We start from the raw sequence: 22,100 nt of genomic DNA on the forward strand, positions 1-22,100 counted from the left end.
AAGCCCGGCGTTGCTCAGCTTTCCTTGCCGCCCGGCCCCGCTGTGCCCCGCCCGGGACGGTGGGGCGGCTCCCACGGCAGGCAGGACGCGCTGCAGGGCAACGTGCATTGTCGAGCCCTCGCCTTCCCCGGAAAGCCTCGTGGTCCCTCCGCTACCCAACTGATTATCGTTTTTTAAAGCTGCTTCTAGATAATTCCAAATGTCTTTGCTGCCTCCCTAAATGTGACCTGTCGTTCTCACACTGTGCTGCGTGTAAATTGGAGCACACGTCCCAGGCGCTACCTTGAGCCACCAGCTGCCGGGAGCAACGTGAGATGCGGCGCGTGTGGACGGGGACACGTCCCAGGACCAGCACTTCTTCGTGGGGGGCGCCAGCTGCCGAGGGTCTGAGCGTGCGTCCCCACGACCCCCACCCCTCCTTCCCGTGGCCGCACCTTGTTGTCGTCCATGACGGTGTTGAGGGACTCAATCCACATAGGGTCTATGTCCCCATCGAGGACGATCCACTTGGGGCCGTCGTGCGTGATGTTGGCCAGGTCACGCATGATGGTGGAGAACAGGCCTGGGGGAGCAGCGGCTGTCAGCGGGCACAGGGCCTGCCTGCCGGATCCTGGCGCCCTCCCCTCCTCCCTCTACATCTCTCCCCCTCCCCCAGCCCCCTCCCTCTCTCTCTGAGGTGGCCTGTCCCCTACTTCAGAGGGACAACAGGGCCCAAGGACCTGAGTGGCTGGGCTCCTTTCCCTCCCTCCTCCTTGCCCTGAGGACCAGGTGGGCTCCCTCTGATATGCCCCACCCAGGCCCTGCCTTTGCCCTCTGACCCTGCACCCGTCCCCTGTAGGCTCAACACCCCCACGTAGGATCCCCTCCGGGCTGGGTGCTATGCCCCTCCACCCACCCACTCTGTCTCTCAGCAGAGGTCTGTTGAGCACTCGCCATGTGTCAGGCGTGGGGGGTGTGGGGGGCGTGGTGGGCTTGTGGTACAAAGCCCAGGACAATCACAGCCCCCCACCCCACGGAGCTCATGTTCTCGTGGGGGAGAAACGAGATACACAGGCAGAGGTAAGAGTCCTGCGCCAGGCAGGCCCCCCCAACCTGGCCACGCCGCAGCCCCCGCCCACAGCCTGCTCTTGGACGTCAGAGTTCTCTCCACGAAGCATCGAGCCACTTCCCAGGAGAAACACCCTCCCGGAGCCCGGCTGACTGAGGTGTGGCCTCCCCGTGCTCAGCATCCAGCCTGCCTGTCCAGCCTCACCCTGCATCCTCTAGCCTGTCCTTGCTTGGGCTTGGAGCCTGCGATTCTCAGAGGTCCCAGCTCTGGCAGCCCACAGCCCCCACGGCACTGTCACCACAGTGCTGACCCCACGGCTGTCTGCCTGCTCCGCCCCTGGCTGGGAGCCCACGAGGGTCCCCCCCAGGGAGCTGCTCACAGTGGAGCACCGCCCACCGCGTCCCAGACCCCTCCTGATACCGTCTTTCCACTCCCTGGTGGCCGGGTTGATGATGCCAAAGAGCTCGTCGCAGGTGACAGCCTTGGGGTCCAGGTCCACGGCGACCGGCTTCCTCTTCATGTTCTGGTAGGTCTTGTTGAGGGATTTGAGGACCTGGGTGAAAGCAGGAAGCCACTTGCCTGTGCCCTGATGTCCCTGGCACATCCTACACTGGCCCCAGGACGGCCCACGGGCCTGCACGGGGGCGAGGCCCTTATGTGAGCCCAGACCCTTTATGACCACGAGCGGCTCCTTCTCTGATCTGGCTTGCTTTGCTGGCGTGTAGGTGAGCGTGTGTCCCCCCAGCAACCACGAGGGTGGCCGGTGACGGGAGCCAAGTGTTCACGTCCACAGGCCACAGGGGCTGCGCGAGACCTCGCTGAACTCTGAAAAAACTCACCGTAGCGTCTTCCTCTCAATGCAAGTTACACAAGCTCATCGTCGGGGAAGCGTCTAAGGGAACAAAGCCACCCCAGGGCTTCCTCCCAGAGAAAATGAGTTTCAAGAACATTTAAGGCTGTTCCATTTGTATGCGTGTGTATGTTCCTTCCTAGGACACTGGCAAAGTAACTTGCTGTGGGCCTCCCCATGTTATTACTATGGGAACGATCTTCAGCAATAGCACAAGAGTCTGTCCCTTGCGGGCGGCGAGTGCATGCCGGCTGGTATAGAATTTTCCAGTGTCACAGACTTTAGTAACATCAGCCACCACCCTCTACATCTCACCACGCCCCAGGCCACAGCAGGGGACAGGAGGTGGGGGTGGGGCTGGCTGCAGGGGGTGGGGACAGGAAGACGGGAGAAGCAAGGTGGGGAGGAAGCCCCATCGGTGGGCTGGGGGCTGTGGCTGCTCCTCCCCTCCCGCTCAGCCCCAGTGTCCTTCCTGGACCATGACAAGTTGGGGTCCAGGGGGATTCCCTGGGGTGGGGGCAGGTGATACAGGCTGGCCCTTCACCCCAGCCCTCCCCCATCTGGCCGGCTGCCTGCAGGGCCCTTCGGGGAGACATACCTGAGACTTGCCGCTGCCCGCGTTCCCGATGACAAACACTGAGTGCCGCACCTGCAGCAGCTCCTCCAGTTGCACGACTTTGAGCACGAAGCTGTCCTCTGCCTGCAGCTTGAGCTCCACGATGCTTTGCTTGATGACCTGGGGGACACAGGCAGGGGCAGGAGCAAAGTCAAAACGGCCTTTCTTTCTGGCGGGGGCCTCCTGCCCAGTGGCAGAGGTAGGACGGGAATAGCTGCCCTCCAAGGCGATGTGTTTGCAAGTTCTGCTGTCGGGAGCTCAGACTGCCCCACTGCGGCCCAGCGAGGGGATGGGTTTGCCCGAAGCCTCCCAGCCCCAGCTGAGAGAGCAGCCCCCAGCCAGGCCCAGGAAGGCAGCTGTAGCCCCAGGGTCTTTCTCGTGGCATGTGTGACGTAGGCCACCTGCCCCAGGGTTGCATTTGCCCCGAGGAACCAGTGCAGCGTCCTGGGCAGGAGGGAAGCCCCAGGCGAGGCAGGACCGAGGCCTGGGTAACTACCTTCTCAAAGTTCAGGTCTCGTTTGCGAGGCACATCCAGAGCCGGGAAGAGGTCCCCAATCAGCCCCATGAACACGGGCAGGTCGTCGGTCACGATCTTGGGGATGTTGAAGTCTCTCAGAGCCCTCATGAGCACCTGGTCCTCTGCCCGGCTGGGGTCCCCCCTCTTCAGGGAGCCGGCCACCACCAGCACGGACTTGATGGCTCGCAAGCCCCAGTCGTAGTGATCCTGCGGGCAGAGGTGAGCGCCCTGTCCCACGCTGGCCGGCTGGCGCTGCCAGGCCCAGGGTGGCTCTGGGGTCCAGGAGGGCTGGGGGGCAACCTCGGCCGCTGCCTGCATTTTTAACACCCCCTTGCACTGTCCCTCCCCTCCCCCCCCCCCCCCGTGAGCTCTAGGGCCCTGGGAACACACACCTGCTTGGAGAGCAGCTCCTTGCACAAGGTGTAGAGGGTGATGAACTTCCTGGCCAGAAGGCGGGCTTCCAGAAAGCCCTCGGCCACCAGCATGATCTCGCATATCAGTTCAAAGTCGGGGACGACCATGGCGCAGGGCCTGGGGGGGGGGATCAGTGCAGGTGGGCTTCTCTCCCTCCCCTCCCCTACACGCCTCTACCTGTCCCTCTTCACCTGGGAGCACACGCCTCGCCTGCCAGGTGGACAGCAAGTGGGCTGCCTCCCGGGGCCCGGAGCTGGGTTCCCACCCTACCCCGCCGGTCCCTTGGGTGCCTCCAGCCCCCCAGGGTGACCTCTCTGAGCACCAACCTGAAGCCTGCCTTCCGTCGGCCTGCAGGATGGCAGGTGTGTCCCAAGTGGGGACCCCGCCGTGGGGAAGGCAGAGAGCTTTTGGGTGCCCGCTCCTGCCTGCTGACGCCTGTCCCAGCCACGCACCTGAACAGGGCCTTTAAGTTCTCAGGCAGCTCCGTGCGCCCAGCGTACCCAGGGTTCATGGTGATGAAGATGCCCACGGTGGGGATGAGACGTATCATCTCTCCGAGGAAATTAAATGTTTTTTTCTTGGCCCGAATGGCATCTTGGACACATTTGACCTGAGCGGTTGGTACACAGACACGTCAAACACGGAAGCGACCAGCTTCGTCACACCAGACGGGTCTCCGTGTTAAAGCGCGTGGCTGTGAATTTGCAGTGTCCTCCTGGTATCGTTTTTTAGTTGAGCTTTTTAATTTGGGGGCCGTTGTAGACTCACACGCAGTTGCGAGAGACATGTGGAGGCAACCCGCGCCCAGCGGGGCATCTTGCACGGCTACAGGGCGCTGCCACGCGGGGTCCTGACCCCCACTGCCCTCTCACCCTCACCCCCACCCTGGGCCCCCTAGGGATGAGCCTCTGTTTTCCACTTCTGTGGCCCCATTGTCATCACACGAATGCCACCTAAGTGGAGCCTCCTGAGATGAGCTTTTGTCACTGGGTGCAGCTCTCTGCAGGGGCCTCGGCTGTTGCCAGAACCAGCCGTTCCCTCCGTGGCTTTGCTGAGTGCCACCCCAGCTCCCAGCCCTCCCCTGCATCCTCTTGCTACTCTGGCAATGACCCGGCTGTCAGAGGACTGCTTAGTGGCCATCTCCACGTCAGGCCACCTCGCGGTCTTTAAGGTTAAATCTAGGACCTCAAGGCTCCTCATCAGCAGCCAGGGCAGCTGCGGATTTCCAAATGCCCACTTGGGGGCGCCCAACACTCGCAGTGAGACGTCTCCCGCCACCTGACTTCCCAAGTCTGAGTCTCCCGGTGGGCTCCAAGTTCTGCTGCCTGGGTGTCCCGCCCCCTCCCCCACGACTGGTCTGCAGAGTGTGCCGATGCCCTCTGTGCCAGGCCTCGCCTACCGTCTCCCTCCGAGTCCACGAACATTCAGTGCCCAAACCGGGCTCTGCACACACACTCGGGTTTGCTCACTGGCTTTGGGCTTGGCAGCAACTCTGTGGGCCCAGGCACTCAGGGAGCAGCCACCCGCGGCCACCTCTAATCTCACCAGCAAACCCGCGTCATCAATCCCTGTTTTCTTACAGAACGCAAAACGGAGGTGCAGTGAGTTTAAACCACGGCCAAGCAGAGAGTTAGGGAGTTAAATCAGTAAATTTAAACCGGGCCTTGCACCCAGGCTGGGGTCTCCACGCCCCTCTCCTGAGCTCCGTATTGTGGGAGGGGGCGTCTCAGCACCACCCCCCATCCACATCCTGACTGTCTCCTCCCGGCCTGTAGCAGCTGATCAGGCCTCAGCTCACCTTAGCCCAGCAGGTCGCGACCCAGCAGCATGCGTTTCAATGCAGAAATGCTCATACGGTCACGTGCGAGGGGCCCACGTGGGTGACTTTAACACGTAGTGCGGGGGTGGTGCTCCCCCAACCCGCGAACCCCACCCCTGCCCTGCCCTGTCTCTGCACTGCGTGTCCTGTGCTCCCAGCAGAGTACGCGGGCACCTTCCCTGCCTCCCTCCTTTCCTGCCAGTCCCCCCAGCACCCTGTGTGTCCCCCAGTGCCCGGCTCCACAGACACCTGCAACAGAGCCCCGTGTCCTCCTCTGCCGAGCAGAGTCACTCCTGCCCTCCTGTGCACGCGGTTACACGCATGCTACCGTACCAGACTCTTCCTGTCTTCCAGCTGAACAGATGCCTAGCCAGGCTGTGGCCCTGGGGGACCGGCTGGGGGTCCCACTCATCTTTGTGCCACACCAGCACCCAGTGCCCCGAGTGCCACAGGCAGACAAGGAGGGTCTGTTCTCGCGTGGGAAGGGCATGAGATAACGGGAAGGTGGCCAGTCGCCCTCTGTGAGCTCCAGACCTGGGCAAGGTCCTACCTGCACGGCGATCACGGACAAGACCTCCACCGAGATCCGGTTAAACTCGTCAAAGCAGCCCCAGGCGCCGGTCTGCGCCAGGCCCTTGTAGATGTTTCCACAGGACTAGACGGGGCGAGAGCGGAGGCGGCGTTGGGGAAGGGAAGAGCTGGGAGGGCGGGGGGCCCACAGGGGTGTTCACTGCCCTCAGCTCAGCCCCGCTGGGGACAGCTGGGCCTTCTGAAGGCCACCAGGCGGGACCACCCAGGTCCCAGAGAGGGCCGACTCCTTTCGCCCGGATCCCATGGCTTGAGACCCTGGGATGGAGGCTTCTCTAGGGCCCCTGACCACAGGGCTCGGACAAGCACACCCTTGCAAAGTCCAACACTTGCGTTGTCTCTTGGCCCTTTCCTTTATGCACACGAAGGAGGGGAGCCCCTCCAGGTGGGCGCGGGGGCCCAGCCAGGCAGTCGGGGTGATTCTCCCAGTTTCCACCTAGGATTCCAGGCGGTCACTACACCCCTTCAGGAGGATCCAAGCTTGGATTTCACTCCTCTAAAGTCCAGGAGGCTGGAGTGGACCGTGTGGCCCTGCAGCCCAGGGGCAGGGGCCCTGGATCGTGGGGCTCAGATCCAGGTTGGGGAGGGGAGGCCTCTGCAGGCCCAGGGTCCTGAACTAGTGGACTGTCCCCCCTTTTCCTCGTGCAAGAGGCTGCAGCGGTTGGGACCATCGAGACACCCCCTCCCCCGCTTGGCCCTTGGAGAACAGTCTCTGATGACCAGCAGGACGTGGCCAGGCCCCTGCCCGCCCCCCCCAGCCCGCCTGGACGCAGCTGCTGCCCACAGCCCGTGCGCGACCGTGAAGGAGGCCCTCCCCTGCCCGCAGCAATCTCCCCACGAGGTTGAGCAAGGGTTGCCTCACGGCAGGGGCAGGGCAGGACCTTTGGGGCTGAGTTTGTCAACACCAGGAGTCTCTTCAGACAGGCCCCCCAAAGGGGACACTGTCAGCTATCAGGGGGGCCCTAGTGCCACCTCCCCAGGGTGCCATTCACAGGTGTCCAGGGATTGAGAGCTCGCTGCAGGGCCTCCTGGGACAGGGCGCTCAGATATGTTCTCTTGTGGGGACCTTGGGTCCCACCCCTGGGCCTCAGCCACGTACCTTGTAGTCCATCTGCTCGGAGCAGTTGAAGACGTACACCATGGTGCCCAGCGCCCTGCCCAGGTCCTTGGTCGTCTCCGTCTTGCCGGTCCCGGCGGGGCCAGCGGGGGCCCCGCCCATGATCAGATGGAGGGACTGTGTCAGGGTGATGTAGCACCTGCCGGGACCTCTGCTTAGCTCGCGGGACCCCACAGCCGCCCCACTGCCCTTGCTCTGCGGTTCCCACTAGTTCTGTCACCGCGCCTGCTTGGCCCCAGGGGGCACAGCGGGGAGCGGGCAGGAGGGACCTCAGATGGGACTGAGGGGCAGGCACTGCTCGGGGCAGAGGTGGCACAGGCACCGTTCCTGCTGGGGCACTTGGGCAGGGAGCGCTACCAAACCGGGAACGGTTGTGACAACACCCCCCACATCCATGGAAGGTTTGCTCAGAGCAGCTCTGGTCTCAGTGCTTTTGGGTGTTGAATAACGTAATCAACCTGCAACAAGCTCACGGGGAGCCATAAAACGTCATCCCCACATTGCAGGCCCAGAGAGGCTGAGGAGCTCCCCCGAGGCCACACAGCTCAGGTCAGAATGAGGATACGGAGCTGGAGGCCTGGCACCCTGCAGGTGGCAGGACTGACTCTGAACATGGGTCCACCTGACCCAGTGCCCACTCTTTCAGCCTCAGCAGCTGACGTCCCAGCCCGACAGTGAATCATGGAGAAGGGACCAAAGGGAACAGGTGACTCATTTAGGGACGGGCACCACAGGCCCGCAGGCGTGTCCTCACCTGTCAGTGAGCGGGGTGATGACCAGCCGCGGCGTGTTGCCCAGATACTCGTAGGAATACTGGATTTGGGCGTCGCAGATGTTGGCATAGCAGTGTCGCTTCTCGTCATCCCAGCGGTGCCGGAGCTGGGACTGCCAGGTAAAGGCCTGAGAACTCTCCACCTGCAGAAGGAGCCAGGGCTCTTGCTGTCGGCCGAGCGGAACGCAAGAGGCAGACCCGACCCAGACGGCCAGCCTGCCTCTGGGCTGGTCCCCGGGCCCTCAGGGCACCTTCCCTGGCCCTCTTTCCTCTTCTGGCTCCCACCTCCAACCTTCTCGCTGCCCCCAGCGAATCTTGCTAAGGAACGAGCACTTCCAATGAGCAGGTGCCGCTCGCGGTGGCTGCGTGGCGCTTACCAGGGACAAGTCTGGGCGAGGGATTTGGTGGCTGTCACCAGCATAGAGTCACTCCCCCATGACGTGGCAATAGCAGGGCTGGAGCCCCCCAAAGCATGGTCCCAACCCAGTCCCCTGGCCCTTCCCCAGCCACTCCCTGGAGACAGCGAGCGCTCGTGCCTTGGCAGTGATCATTTTGGCTACCACGTCGCGTGCGTGCACATCGATGGTGCAGATGGTCATGATCTTCATCCTGTCGCCAGCGTTGAGGTTCCCGATGAGCAGCGTGATGAGCGCGTTCAGCTGGCTGATCTGCGGGGGGAGGGCAGCCATCGCCGAGACGCTGCAGGGCGCCCACCAAGTGCTGGGTGGTCCCTTGCACGGCGCCCAGGCCATGAGGGTGCTCAGGGAGCTCACGGTCGCGTGGGGAACCCTCCCCACGCTCTTGTTTACAATAATGAAAACAGGAGAACATTCTGCGTGTCTCCAATTGGCGGGTATGTTAAGCAGCGGGACGCCCCGTGACAGAATACCACAGAGCCGTTAACCACGACGTAGAGGAAAAGGGATATTAAGTAAAAACAGCTGATTTTAAAGCTGTGCAGATAGTTTGTCTATTTTCACACACAAATTGCACACAAAAGATTAGAAGGATGCATAAGAATGTGTTGACGGTGTTATATTTGGGTAGTGGGATTACAGATAACTGTTCCTTCTTTTATTTTAAAAATTATCTTTAGTTTTCATATTTCTAACCAAGAATCTTTAAGAAAAAAGACTTGCAGTAGCATTAGATGATTTCCAGACAAGAAATTACAGTTACGTGTTTCTGAAGATGTTACTGCTGGGTACGGGCTGGGGACAAGGACACCTGACAGCGTTTGACCTGCGGGAACGGCCATTTCACCAAGGTCAGCCTTGGGGAGGAAGATGTCTCTGGTCACCGCTTGGCAGAGTCTGAGCCGGACGTGCGGGGCCACGTACCTGCTTTTTGTTATAATCTTTGATGGCGTTCTCGTAGCCTTCCTCCAGCCTCGAAAACGCCAGGCCCACCTCGGTGGTCCACCAGATCTGGGTGCACGTGAGGGCAATCTGGAAACAGACAGGGCCCCCCACGCCCACGCAGCTAGTGACCAATTACCGCTGATAGAAAAGTTCACGCCAATAACGCGAGTTATTCTCCAGTGGCGTGTGGCTAACACAGGGGCCACAGGGACACATCACACCCCCGCGCCTCAGCGCCGCCCCTCACCCGCCACGCCTCCCCCCAGACCTGGGCGGGGTAGTCAAAGATCCACTGCTCCCGCGGCTTCTCCTCGTACGTCACCACGGCCTCTGGGATTTCGTGTCGGAGGGTGGCGACCATTCTGTCCAGCACGCGATTCAGCCAGACCTCCACCTGCGGACGGTGCCACGTGAGCGCCTCTAGTCCTGATGACTTGCTTTGTTGTACAGAAAAAAATCTACTCTCTGTCCTCATCAAATGTCAAGGATTTTACAGAGCAGTAAAAATGACACACTTAAAATACACGGTTGGGACGCTCCGCTGTAAACGCCAGCAAAACCTGCTGCGTTAAGCATCCAGGCACAGGAGTGATGGACCCAGAGAAAAATCTAGAAGAGTGAGCCGAGCCTGCGCCATCGCCGATGCTCTGAGTTGGGACATCTGGGGGTTCTGTCCAGTGGCGCCCCCACCTGCTCAGCAAGTGGCTGCAAGACAGTGTGCTGCCCTCGGGATGCGGCTGTCGCTGAGTCTTGCAACAAGGCTTATCCCTCAACTAACCGCTACTGGGAGGGAAAAAACATCCTCAATGGGTCCTGGTATCCGTTTGTTCACCCGGGCACATGGTGCAGACGGCCCTGCTGTCGTGGCAGTTGTTTCCGATGGCTCCTGCCACAGCCCGCCCGGCCCCACCCCTGGAAAGCAGACCACGTCGGGTTTTCTTGTGTGAGGTTTTTTTTTTTCACCACTGATTTACCTCCAAATTACATCTTCCTTAGGCTAATGCCAAAATCCTTTCCATTGCTTGAAGAATAGTTGGGGAGAGAGACAGGGGAGGGGACAGCTCGTCGGCAGAAGGAGCCAGCCCCAAGCTGGGTGGCAAGCCTGCTAGAAAAGGGAAGAGGCTGCCCGAGACCAGAGCAACGCAGCCAGGTAGTTTGGACAGGTGTTTTGGACAGGTGTTAGAAATCGGCGGCTCAGATACGTGTGGCAACCTCCAAAGCAATCCCCTTGGCAAGCCATGAAAAAAATCCAGTGGCATTAACAAGCCTTCTCTTCCTTCCCCTCAAAATACTCCTCGTGCTACATGGGTAAGGCTCTGCTAGAAATTCTACAAACAAGTCAGTACCTTGTTTCTTTTTTTATTTTTAGAGATAGGGTCTTACTTTGTCACCCAGGCTGGAGTGCAGTGGTGGGATCATAGCTCACAAACTCAAACCTCAAACTCAAAACTCAAACTCCTGGGCTCAGGTGATCTTCCTGCCTCAGCCTCCCGAGTAGCTGGGACCCAGCTAATTTTTAAAAAATTTATTTTGTAGGGATGAGGTCTCGCTATGTTGCCCAGGCTGATCTCAAATGCCTGGCCTCAAGTGATCCTCCTACCTCGGCCTCCCAAAGTGCTGGGATGACAGGCATGAGCCACCACTCCCAGCCCTTTAAGTGTTTTCTAGAAAGGCAGAGGACAGGAACGGTCTCCCAGACATCTCTGTGTGAGGACACGTGGCCCTTCCTCTAGCTGCTCACTGTGCCACTGTGCTGGGTCCACCGTGCAGCGTGTATATACTCACCTGCCCCGAGAGGTCACATTCTTGATCAAACTCCACATACTCGTCCTCCTTGCTGTACATGCCCAGGCCAAACTTGAGCGGCTTCTCATTGGCATCGAGCCGGAACTTGAGTTTACACAGGCTGTCAAAGAGTTTGGACAGGTGGCGGCTCACCTGGGTGTGGGGAGAAACCAGAATTACGCAACCGAGGGATCTGAAAGGGACATGCATGGCTTGGGCTTTCCTTGGGTGGCTTTAAGCGTCTTTCTGTCTGTCTGTCTTTAACACACTCCCCATCTTTGACCAGCGTTAAGTAAACCTGGCTTCTCCAACAAGAAGAACCAGTGGGAGCTGCTCTCAGACCGGGCACAGAAACCGGGCCGGGAATCCCAGCTCTTCCGGGCAAAGGTCTGTTCTTCAGGGTTTCTCTTCCTCGAGGTTTGGGCCCAGGCCGCAGGCCACACACTCAGACCCTTAACTGCAGGTCATGCCTGCGTGTTCCTTCGTCTCGTGTATCCCATAAGTTTAGGTTAAAATAAAATACAATCAGTTCCCCTTCACCTAGTTAGTTAACTCTTTTCTTTTTCAGAAAAGCCTCAAAGAAACGCTTCCTGCTGGCTCCTGGGCCTGACGGTCCGAGGGGGCCCAGTGAGTGGGTGTATTGTTCAGAGACGGCGGCTCACCAAGCCCTGGCACCTGCCCCGTTTCTCCAGGAGAGGAAAAGAGAGTAGATTAATTTGCCCAAATACAGCAAGGGCAGAGTGGGCTGTGAGACGAGTCCCCCCCGTTTCTGCCTTGGTGGGCACCCCGGGCAGTCCCTGGTGTGGGGACCTCATGCAGATGACACGGGACATCCAGGGATGCTCCTCTCCTTCCTCTCTGGGCTGCCCAGACGGAGGGGCCTGGCCGGCCTGGGCCTGGGTCCAGGGCATGATGTTGGCTCACCTGCCGCGTGCCAGAGCCCCACCTACCTCCACAGGGTCGTTGCCGTTGGAGAGGATGTCCAGCAGGTCGGCCGAGGACACAAAGTAGAACCTGGGGAAGGCCAGTCTCTTGGTCTCTAGGTATTCTGCCAGGGCCTTCTCACACACGGCCAGGCTGCGGGGACAGCGGGGAAGGAGCCGGTCAGTGCCACTCCGCGGGCCCTCCCAGCCCAGCCTGTCGGCACGTCGGACTCATGGGCCTGGAGACATCTGGTCTCTTGTCCACAGGCCCGGGTCAATCCAGAACTTCCTACCCGATGCTCTCATCCCTTTGCCAGCCCCTGACCTGGTGCGCACACCTGGGCAGCAGGGAGTGTCATCCAACCTCCGTGGGCATTGCTTCTTCCACCGCGAGGCCAGCATGGCAGGATGTGGCCCGGGGAGGGGGGATGTGGCAGCCCCCTGCCCTGGTTCTGCTCTGTCCTAACCAGCAGGCCGCACAGGACTCAGGCTCCCCCTGCCATCGGCTCCCCCTGCCATCGGCTCTCCCCGTCTGGACAGAGGTGGGACCCACCTTTTCTTCAGGGCTTCCAGTTTGTCATAGAGACCCGGCTTGTTGGTGGCTTCCACCACGTTGGGTGTTTTCACCGCGTCTTGCATCAAGGCCTAGGAAGGGAAGGGATCACCGAGGGGTCAGGGGCCCTGTTGTGGCCCACGGCCCTTCCTGGAAGTGCCCGGGAGCCAGCAAGCCAGGCTCACCTTGAACTCCAGGTCGATGACATCGAAGCGCCTGGAGTCCTCTGGGAGCTGGGCTCGGATGTCCTCAGACCCGATGAAGATGCTCTCCAGGTGGCTCCAGGTCCTCTGGACCTCCAACCAGATGGAGATGACCGAGTCTGCCATGGACAGCTTCTGCTGCCAGCTGGTCACCTCCTTCAGGAAGTGGGACAGGTACTTGGACATCATCAGGTTCTGCAGCTGCACCTGGTTGTCCTCCAGCGTCTCCACCAGGACCTCGTCCGACTTGAGCATCATGGTGCCCGTCCGCGGATGCGGCTCGTGCTCGAACTCCATCGTGGTCCAGGTGCTATCCAAGGCTTTCAGTACCTTTCGGGGGAACGTGGGAGGAAGGTCACTGGGCATCTGGGTGTGAAACTAAGGACGGACCCAAAGTTCCTAGACGGTGGCGTGAAGCCCGCTTTAAGAAAGCCAGCACGCTCACGCCAGCACTACCCGTGCTAGCTGAGAGCTGGGAGCCAGCCGCATGTCTATCCACCAGCGCGTGGATCAGTATGTGTCCTGCCCACACGAGGGAGTGTCACTCAGCCATGACAAGGAATCAGGTCCGGGTGCCACAGTGCAGATGGCGGGGTGGAGAAGCCACACACACAAAAGGCCACATACCGTGTGAGAAGGAGTGACAAATGTGCCACCCTGGCACACTGCTGTGTTAAAGGCACTTGAAGAACAGCAGGTGCACGAAGGTTAGTGTGACCTTCATTCTCTTCTTCAGCAGGAGGCGAAATTCTGTGTGAAAGGTGCCCTCCCGACCCCAGAGGGAAGTGTCCTTCTTATCGAGGACGGGCAGCTGAGGCCCAAAGAAGTCTGCTGGCACCGACCCTGTTAGAACCACTCTTGCCTTCTGTCCCCACCATTCGTCACCTTCCACGACTCACCACCCTTCCCGCAAGTCAGTACTACGTGTTCAACTCAACCATGTTTTGGGGTCATTTCCTTATGAGACTCCCGTGCCGCGCAAAGGTGTGTTAAATAACTTGCATGTTTTTCTCCTCTGGATCTGCCTCATGTCAATTTAATTCTCGAGCCCAGCTGAAAAAAACCCTAAAAGTGTCGAGGTAAAATTTCGTCTCCCCTGTGTCGGATGCCATTCCTGGGGAGGTCCGGGACGGGGAATCCGGAGAGAGTGCGGGTTAGTGACTGCCCAGAGCGCAGGGAGGGGGCTGTGACGCACGGGGGGGTGACAGCCAAAGGGCTTCCTGTGGAGGTGATGAAAATGTTCTAAAATTGGTTAGTTCTAGTAGGTGGCGATTGCACGTATCTGTGAATATGCTGAAAGCCACTGAACTGCACAATCTGGGTGAAGGTGCTGTGTGTGAGTTGTATCTCAATAAAGCTGTTAAAAAAAAAAGAAAGCCAAAATGTGACAATTCACACTCACAAAGCGGTTAGGCTGAGGAGAGAGATTTGAATTGCAAAGAGTCTTCCAGACTTTTCCAGAGGCTCATTAACAACCCCTGGCGCTGGCTGGGGGCCAGCCGCGCCCCCTCCCGTCACTCTGCCCAGCGGAGGCGAGGACAGGAGGGGCGATGAGGATGGTCTAGCCGGAAGCCGAGTCCAGAGCATTTAAACCCTACCTACTCTCGCATGCGGGCAGACAGAGCTGCAGCCAGGAATTGGGTTTTTCTTTTAAATAATAAGTTCTAGAAGTATGTCATAAGATTTCTGGCACGGGTGGGTGAGAGCAGGCCCACTAGCTCTCGAGTGTCGCCCCGGGGGCCGGGGTCAGAGGCTACCTTTTCCATCCCGGACTCTTTCACGGCCTTGTCCACGATGTTGCGGACCTCGTCCTCGTAATTGTGGAGGTTCAGATGGAGCAAATCCGCCAGGGTCGTCTGATCCGACATTTCAAATTTCACCTGGGGACAGAGACAGGCACGGTCTGTGTGAGGCTGTCTGTGCCCCGTGGCCGGACGCCATCGTCCTTTGCCGAGAGGCAGGGGCGGGAGGCAGTCCCAGGCCGCCGGAGGGAGCAGGCGGAAGCCTCGCCTGCCTTCCCGGTGACACCACGTAAGGGCAGAACCCACCTACGGTGGGGGGACAGCGTCCCTCCGAGATTCATGTCCACCCAGTACTTCAGGGTATGCCCTTAATTTGGAAATAGGGTCCTTGTAGGTGTTAAGGGTCTTGAGATGAATCACCCCCGATTTCCCGGTAGGCCACCAATCCAGTGACAGAGGTTCTCATACCAGAAGGCGGGGGAGATTTGAGACACGCAGGGAGACCAGCCGTGTGACGGCAGAGACGGGGCCCCCAGAAGCTGGAAGAGGCAGGAAGAATCCTGCCCTGGAGGCTTTAGATCCTCTTCAACCCAGAGAGGGCACGGGGGACCCACACACAGTGGCAGGCCTGGGGCCTACTCTGTCCTCGCTTCCCTGGGTATTGACCTCCTCGTGGCTTGCCAGCCCTAGCAGCTCAAAGTCCTTTTCCTTTGTCTTGTCACTTCCCTAAAAAGTTGTGGTTAAGATGCTGCATGAGCCCAGGTTCTAAGTCCCCCACTGAGTGACCCATCTCGGAGCTCTGCACCTGTTAACAAACTTGCGTTTGTTTTCTCTCATTAACCTGTCTTTTGTCAGTGGATTGACAGGGCCCCAGCCAGAGAACCTAAGATGGGTAGAGGAAAAAATCACTTTTTTTCCTCCCTTATAATTGCATGTGCTCTTATTTCTTTTTGAGAAACCATGGCCCCCTGAGAGCAGGGGCCTCAGTACAGGGAGTCTGCTGGGTAGCTGCTCAGTACAGGCTTTTTAACATTTATTTTTTTAAAGAGACAGGGTCTCACTCTGTCACCCAGGCTGGAATACAGTGGTGTGATCATAGCTCACTGCAGCCTCGAACTCCTGGGCTCAGGTGATCTTCCTGCCTTAGCCTTCTATCACAGGTGTGGGCCACCATGCCTGGCTAATTTTTTAAAGATTTATTTTGTACAGATGGGGTCTCACTATGTTGCCCAGGTAGGTCTCCAACTCCTGGCTTCAAGTGATCCTCCCTCCTTAGCCTCCCAAAGTGCTGAGGTTACAGGCGTGAGCCACTGAGCCTGGCCTTAATAGCTTCGTTCAGTGTCTGCTGACAGTGGGGAGTGTCCCACTGGCCTTCTGTAGATGTCAAGGTCAGTACCTATCACTAGGGGATATTCTTAGAAAAGTGCTAAGACTCTGAGTTCCTGGGTTTCATCTGCCCCAAACTTCCCAGCCTTATGGACATGAAACCTACAGCCAGGACTGTCCACATAATGTGCAGGGCCCCCAGTGCATGATGAAAATGCACGCCCCCCCATCCAAAAATTACCACAAACTTCAAGATGGGGACCGTGAGCATTAAACACAGCATAGGCCCTCTGAGCGTGGAGCCCTGTGTGACTAGACGGGTCACTCGCACTCGGTGCTGGCCCTGCCCACGTTGGCTTCACCAGCATCAGGCCCGGGCACCTCGGCTGAGCAGCTCAGGCCCACCCATCCTGCAGCAGGGCCCCCCCTCACCCCCGCCTTCCCCAGCAGGGGTACCTTGGTGGCCTGCATGAGCTGTTGCCAGTGGCGGTCCCGAATGGCAGGGTTCTGCAGCTCGCTCACAGCGTGCAGGGATGTGATCATGTTTTTCACCGTGTTGTCGAGCCCCACGAAGGCATCCCAGGTTTTCACCTCCTTGTCCAGAGACCTCACATCTTTGGCAAACTTCTTGCAATCTATGTCCATCTGCTCGACGTTGATGTCTTTCCACTTGGTGGTCTTCCAGTCATCGATGCTGGTGTTCACCTGAGGTGCAAACACCCTGTTTCACTCTCCGCTCTTGTCACAGAGGATTCAGGAAGGCACGTCCGCCACCTTACCGCACTTGCTCTTAGGGAGCAAAACCCAGTGAGCAATATTTAGAACTAACACCAGAGCTCAGTAAAGCAGTTGAATACAAGCCAAAACCCGCCCCCCCCAAATATGAAAAAACAAAAAACCCCCCCAACAGTTATGTCATAAAAGGTACAGTTTAAAAGTTAGCAGTTAAAAGATGTTTTAGCAAAAAGCTCTGCAGGTGCCTTGCTCTTGTTCTCTGAGTTCTTGGTGTGGCCACGTAACTTGTCTTGGCCAATGCAGCGTGAGCGATGCCTGACGATACCCGGCTCAGCATTCTGCTTACCCACCTCGGCAACCACGGCAGTGCATTACTGGTACACTGTCGGCAACACTGAGGGCCTCCTGGTAGTCAGCTGCCCAAGGAACAGCTGCTTAGAACTACAGCGTGGACTTGGCATGAATAAGAAATACACTGTTGTCATTCAGTGTGCAGAAATTCGTAGGGCTGTTTGTTACTGCACAGTCGCCTGGCGTACACTGACTGACAAAGATATAATAGAAGAAACTTCATTCACAAAAACACAAAACAAAGCACGCAAACTACCCAGGAATAATCCTACCAAGAGTGGAAACAGAAAGTTATGAAGGCGTCATTCTTAAATTTGCGGTGGACTGAAATCGGCTGTGAAGCTGGAAACTGCTAGTGATTGACGGGATCAGAGACTATGGACATGGGTACGTGAGGCGGGAAGGCCCGGGCTTGCCAGGCATCCGTGTCAGGTAAAGACAAAACTGGGAGCTTTCACAAGACGCTTGCCTGGAAGGCACTAAGACTAGAAACCTTAATCCACATGGGACTCAATGGCTTCCTGGGCAGGTTAAGCTCATTCTGTATCCTATTATCAGACAGCTCCTGGACAGTTTGTGTTGGAGAGTTTTTCTGGAACTATCTTGACTGTAAATGCTCATCATCATCTCCTGGCAAAGGTGACCTTTGTTCTCTAGAACGTGCTAATGATTTTTTGTCCTGGGAAAGTGCAGTATCCCATTATACTCTGTAATGACCTCATACAAAAGAGACTCGAATTCACTTATTTGTGAGAAAGTATCAAGAGGTTTCCATTTGTACCCTCTCTTTAGGCCTGGTTGTAACAGAGCCTGTGACTCCAAAGATTTTTCCCCTATGTAAGAAATAGGTAGATGCAGGATGATTAGCATAAGGGCACTTACAATATTTTACTATGATGTAATTGCAAAAATAAAATAAATGAAAAGACAGAGCATGCTCCTGCACTGGATACTGCCAAGAGAATAATTCCCCCCAGATGAGTTCACAGAGTTGGTTCAATTCCATTTAAAGTCTTAAGAGCTTTCTTTTGGAGGGGAGAAGGATTTGGCAAATTATTACAAAGTTCATGCAAAAGAGTAAGAGAGGAGAAGAGCTCACATGTTTTTGAAAACAGATGAGCAAAGAGGAGAGAGAATGGCAGAACCCAACACATGCACACATGGCAGAAATACTCGGGAGGAAGAGGCCTCATGCTCAGAGCTCACAGAGCTCCCTTCACCCGTGGCATCTTGCCCTGTTCCTTACCTTCCAGCTGCCCACGAGCCCACAAAGCAGCATGCTGGAAACCCAATCCAGACCTGCTCTCACCAGGCTGGTTCCCAGGCTCCTGAATTGCCTCTTCTCCCTGAATATCAATCCCCGGTAACCCACCCGAATTCCCAGGTCCTCAGGGCTGTCTTAGCACCTGGTCAAACCAAGAAGGCTATTTGTATTTTTTAAAAAGTTGTTAGTTCTCCCAGTTCTGCCAAGATGGAACAGCCTTGTTACTTCCAGGTTTTCCTTCTTACAACAGAAATCCCTTGGACATACCGCAACAAATAAGACCACAGAAAATCATTCATATATTGAGGAAATAAATATTTAAGATGGTTATATTTAAAAGGGGAAGAGGAGAGGGCAAAGAGGTCTAAATGGAAGTAAGGTTTCCAAACTGCACTCAAAATCACAACATGTTGATACCAGTAGAATGTAAAACCACCACCAAGAAAACTATATAAAGTGATATATTCAGAATCACTCTAAACAAATCAAGATAGACCCTAAAAGTGTTCCCCCTACCAAAAAAAAAAAAAAAGAAAGAAAAAAAAAAAAAGAAAAAGGAAAACAGAGGCAGAGGGAAAAGAAACAGAGGAAACAAACAGAAAACAAAAACCAAAACGGGAGACTTAAGTCCTAACATGTCAACAATTATCTTACATGTAAATGGTCTAAATACACCAATTAAAAGGTAGAAATTGGCTGAATGGTCAAAAAACACGATCCAGAAATATCCTGTCTACAAATACTCACTTCAAATACAACAGTATAGGTAGGTTGAAAGTAAAAGAATGGAAAAAGGTATATCATGGCAAACACTAATCAAAAACAATAAAAAGCAGAAGTAGCTACATTATCAGATAAAGTCAAGTTCAGAGCAAAGAAAGTTGCAAGAGACAAAAAGGAACATTATTACATAATGAAAAAAACTATGAACCTATGAGAAGACATAATAATTCCAAATGTGTATGAAACAAAGCCTCAAAATACACAAAGCAAAAACTGATAGCGCTGAAAGGAGAAATAAACAAATTCATAATTATAGATGGGGACTTTAATACCTTACTCTCAGCAGTTTATAGAATTGCTAGACAGAAAATTAGCAAGGCTATAGAAGTACTAGATAACACAACCAACAGTCTAAATAACTTATATTAATAGAATACTCCACCCAACAGAAGCAGGATATGCATTTTTTTTCAAGTGCCCATTGGGACAGTCACCAAGACAGACCATATCATGATCCATAAAATAAACTTCAATAAATTTAAAGTAGTTGAAATTCCGACCATAACGGAATCAAACTAGAAATCAATAATAAAAAGGCAACAAGAAAAATCTTCAAACATACAGAAATTAAAAACACACCTCTAAATAATCCATAGGTTAAAGAGGAAGCCTCAAAGGAAATAAAAAACACATGGAATGGAATGTAATATCAAAGTATGTGGGACACAACCAATGCAGAAAAGGAAATTTTATAGCACAAAATGCTTACTTTAGAAAAGAGGAAAGGTCTCAAATACCTCAAATCAATAATCCAAGTTCCTACTTCAATAAACTATCAAAAGAGCAAAACAAACTCAAAACAAATAGAAGGGAGTAATCAAGATCAGAAACCAATGAAATTCAAAATAAGAAAACAATACGAAAAAACAAAAATCTGGTTCTTTGAAAAATTAATATTTTATAAACCTCTAATGTGACTGACAAAGATAAAAAGAGAGAAGCCACAAATCACTAATATCAGGAATCAAATAGAAGATACCACTGTAGAGCTTTCAGCCATTTAAAGGATAACAAGGAAACTTATAAACAACTTTATGCTTTTAAATCAAACAATTAAAACAATTTAGAAGAAATGAACCAATTCCTTAAAAATTACAAGCTACCAAAATTTTCACAAAATTGAAACAGACAAGTGGAACAAGCGTATAGCCATTAAAAAAACTGAATTTGTAACTAAACATCTCCTGGAAAAAAAAATCTCCAGGCCCAGATAGTTTCACTGAAAAGTTTACCAAACATTTAAAGAATTAATACCATTTTTACACAATCTCTTCAAGAAAATAAAAGAGGAGGGAACACTTTTCAACTCATGAGTCCAGTACTGTGATACCAAAACCAGACAAAGACATCACAAGAAAACTACAGACCACTATCTCTGATGAACTGATTAATAGATGCAACAATTCTCAGCAAAATATTAGTAAACTGAATCCAGCAATATATAAAAAGAATTATATACCATGATCAAGTGGGGTTTATTCCAATATTTAAAAACCAATGTAATTTACTATATTAGACTAAAGAAGAAAAATCTTAGCTGACATAGAAAAAAATTCGATAAAATCTAACACCCATTCATGATGAACACTATAAAAAAACAGTAATATAGAAGAATTTCCTTAACTTAAAAACATACATCTGATATACATAATGGTAAATGCTTTTCCTTTATGATTGGAACAATGCAAGGATGTGTGCTGTTATTCAACATGGTACTGAAGTTCAGGCCATTGCAATAGGGCAAGAAAAAGAAATAAAAGACATACAGAGTGGAAAGGAAAATAAAGCTATTTCTGTTTGCAATAACATTATTGTCTATGTGGGAAATCCCTAAGGAATCTACCCCCAAACCTCCTAGAACTAGTAAGTGAGTTCAGCAAGATCACCAGATAAAAATAAACAAACATTAATCATACCTGTATATACCCAAACAAACATGTAGAAACCAAAATTTAAGACACAATACCATTCACAATCACTTCAAAAAAGACAAGAAATATTTAGATATAAATCTAACAAAACATGTTGAGGATCTTTATGCTCAAATTACAAAATGCTGATTAGAGAAATCAGAGAAGAGCCAAATAAATGGAGAGACACAGTATGTCCATGAACTGGAAGATTCGACATGGTAAAGATGTCAGTCCCCCCCCCCCCAGATTGATCTGTAGGTTTAATAAAATTCCTATAAAAATCCAAGCAAGCTTTTTCTAGGCATAACAAGCTTATTCTAAAATGTGTATGGAAAAGAACAAGTCCTAGATTAGCAAACCAATCTTGACTAAGCCTAAAGTGGGAGGAATCACACTCCCGGATACTAAGTCTTCGTAGGTTACCGTGGTAATAGAGATTGTCTTGTATTACAGAGGGACAGACACAAAGACCATGGATCAGACTAGAGAACCCATGAACAGCACCAAGCTAAGGTGCCCAACTGATTTTTGACAAAAATGCAAGAGAAATCTAATAGGGGGACAGCCTTGTCAACAATGGTGCAGGAGCAATCAGACATCCACAGGCCAAAAAATGAAGCTCGATCTAATCCTCATTCCTCATACCAAAATTAACTCAAAGTTGATCATAGGCTTAGATGTACGACATTAATACTCTAAAACTTATAGGAGAAGATCTTTGGGATCGAGACAAAGAGTTCTTAGATTTGGCACCAGATGCCCCACCCATGAGACGAACGACGGATAAAACGCATTTCATCGAAATGTAACACTTGCTCTGCAAAAGACCCTATCGAGAGGACAAAAAAACAAGCCACAGACTGGGAGAAGCTATTTGCAAACCATATATCTGACAGGTAACTATTCATGGTTTCTAGAATAGATAAAGAGCTCTCAAAACTCAACAGTAAGAAACAAACAAACAAAAAATCCAGTTAGAAAATGGGCAGGAGACACAGACAGACAAAGTTTACCAAAGAAGATACACCATTGGCCGGGCGTGGTGGTGCACGCCTGTAATCCTAGCACTCTGGGAGGCCAAGGCGGGTGGATCGCTCAAGGTCAGGAGTTCGAGACCAGCCTGAGCAAGAGTGAGACCCTGTCTCTACTAAAAAAATAGAAAGAAATTATCTGGCCAACTAAAATATATATATAGAAAAAAAAATTATCTGGCCAACTAAAATATATATATATAGAAAAAAAAAATTAGCCGGGCATGGTGATGCATGTCTGTAGTCCCAGCTACTAGGGAGGCTGAGGCAGGAGGATTGCTTGAGCCCAGGAGTCTGAGGTTGCTGTGAGCTAGGCTGACGCCACGGCACTCTAGCCCGGGCAACAGAGCGAGACTCTGTCTCAAAAAAAAAAAAAAAAAAAAAGAAAA

General features: G+C 53.7%; 1 protein-coding gene across 1 annotated transcript in view; it reads right to left on the reverse strand.

The window, feature by feature from the left end:
- Nucleotides 1–22,100, reverse strand: part of DNAH17 (dynein axonemal heavy chain 17) — a 101,571-nt gene that overhangs the window by 45,835 nt on the left and 33,636 nt on the right. Inside the window, exons 25-42 of the mRNA XM_045525703.1 lie at nt 16,091–16,339; nt 14,324–14,446; nt 12,549–12,896; nt 12,364–12,455; nt 11,838–11,964; nt 10,888–11,040; nt 9,371–9,496; nt 9,082–9,189; nt 8,278–8,409; nt 7,724–7,884; nt 6,952–7,108; nt 5,815–5,919; nt 3,898–4,055; nt 3,424–3,562; nt 3,011–3,238; nt 2,497–2,634; nt 1,469–1,601; nt 435–562 (exon numbers count right to left, since the gene is read on the reverse strand). Of these exons, the coding sequence (XP_045381659.1) occupies nt 435–562; nt 1,469–1,601; nt 2,497–2,634; nt 3,011–3,238; nt 3,424–3,562; nt 3,898–4,055; nt 5,815–5,919; nt 6,952–7,108; nt 7,724–7,884; nt 8,278–8,409; nt 9,082–9,189; nt 9,371–9,496; nt 10,888–11,040; nt 11,838–11,964; nt 12,364–12,455; nt 12,549–12,896; nt 14,324–14,446; nt 16,091–16,339 (2,805 nt within the window). The remainder of the gene's footprint in view (nt 1–434; nt 563–1,468; nt 1,602–2,496; nt 2,635–3,010; nt 3,239–3,423; nt 3,563–3,897; nt 4,056–5,814; nt 5,920–6,951; nt 7,109–7,723; nt 7,885–8,277; nt 8,410–9,081; nt 9,190–9,370; nt 9,497–10,887; nt 11,041–11,837; nt 11,965–12,363; nt 12,456–12,548; nt 12,897–14,323; nt 14,447–16,090; nt 16,340–22,100) is intronic.

Source organism: Lemur catta, chromosome 15 (assembly GCF_020740605.2).
Source record: "Lemur catta isolate mLemCat1 chromosome 15, mLemCat1.pri, whole genome shotgun sequence".
NCBI classification, from domain to species: domain Eukaryota; kingdom Metazoa; phylum Chordata; class Mammalia; order Primates; family Lemuridae; genus Lemur; species Lemur catta.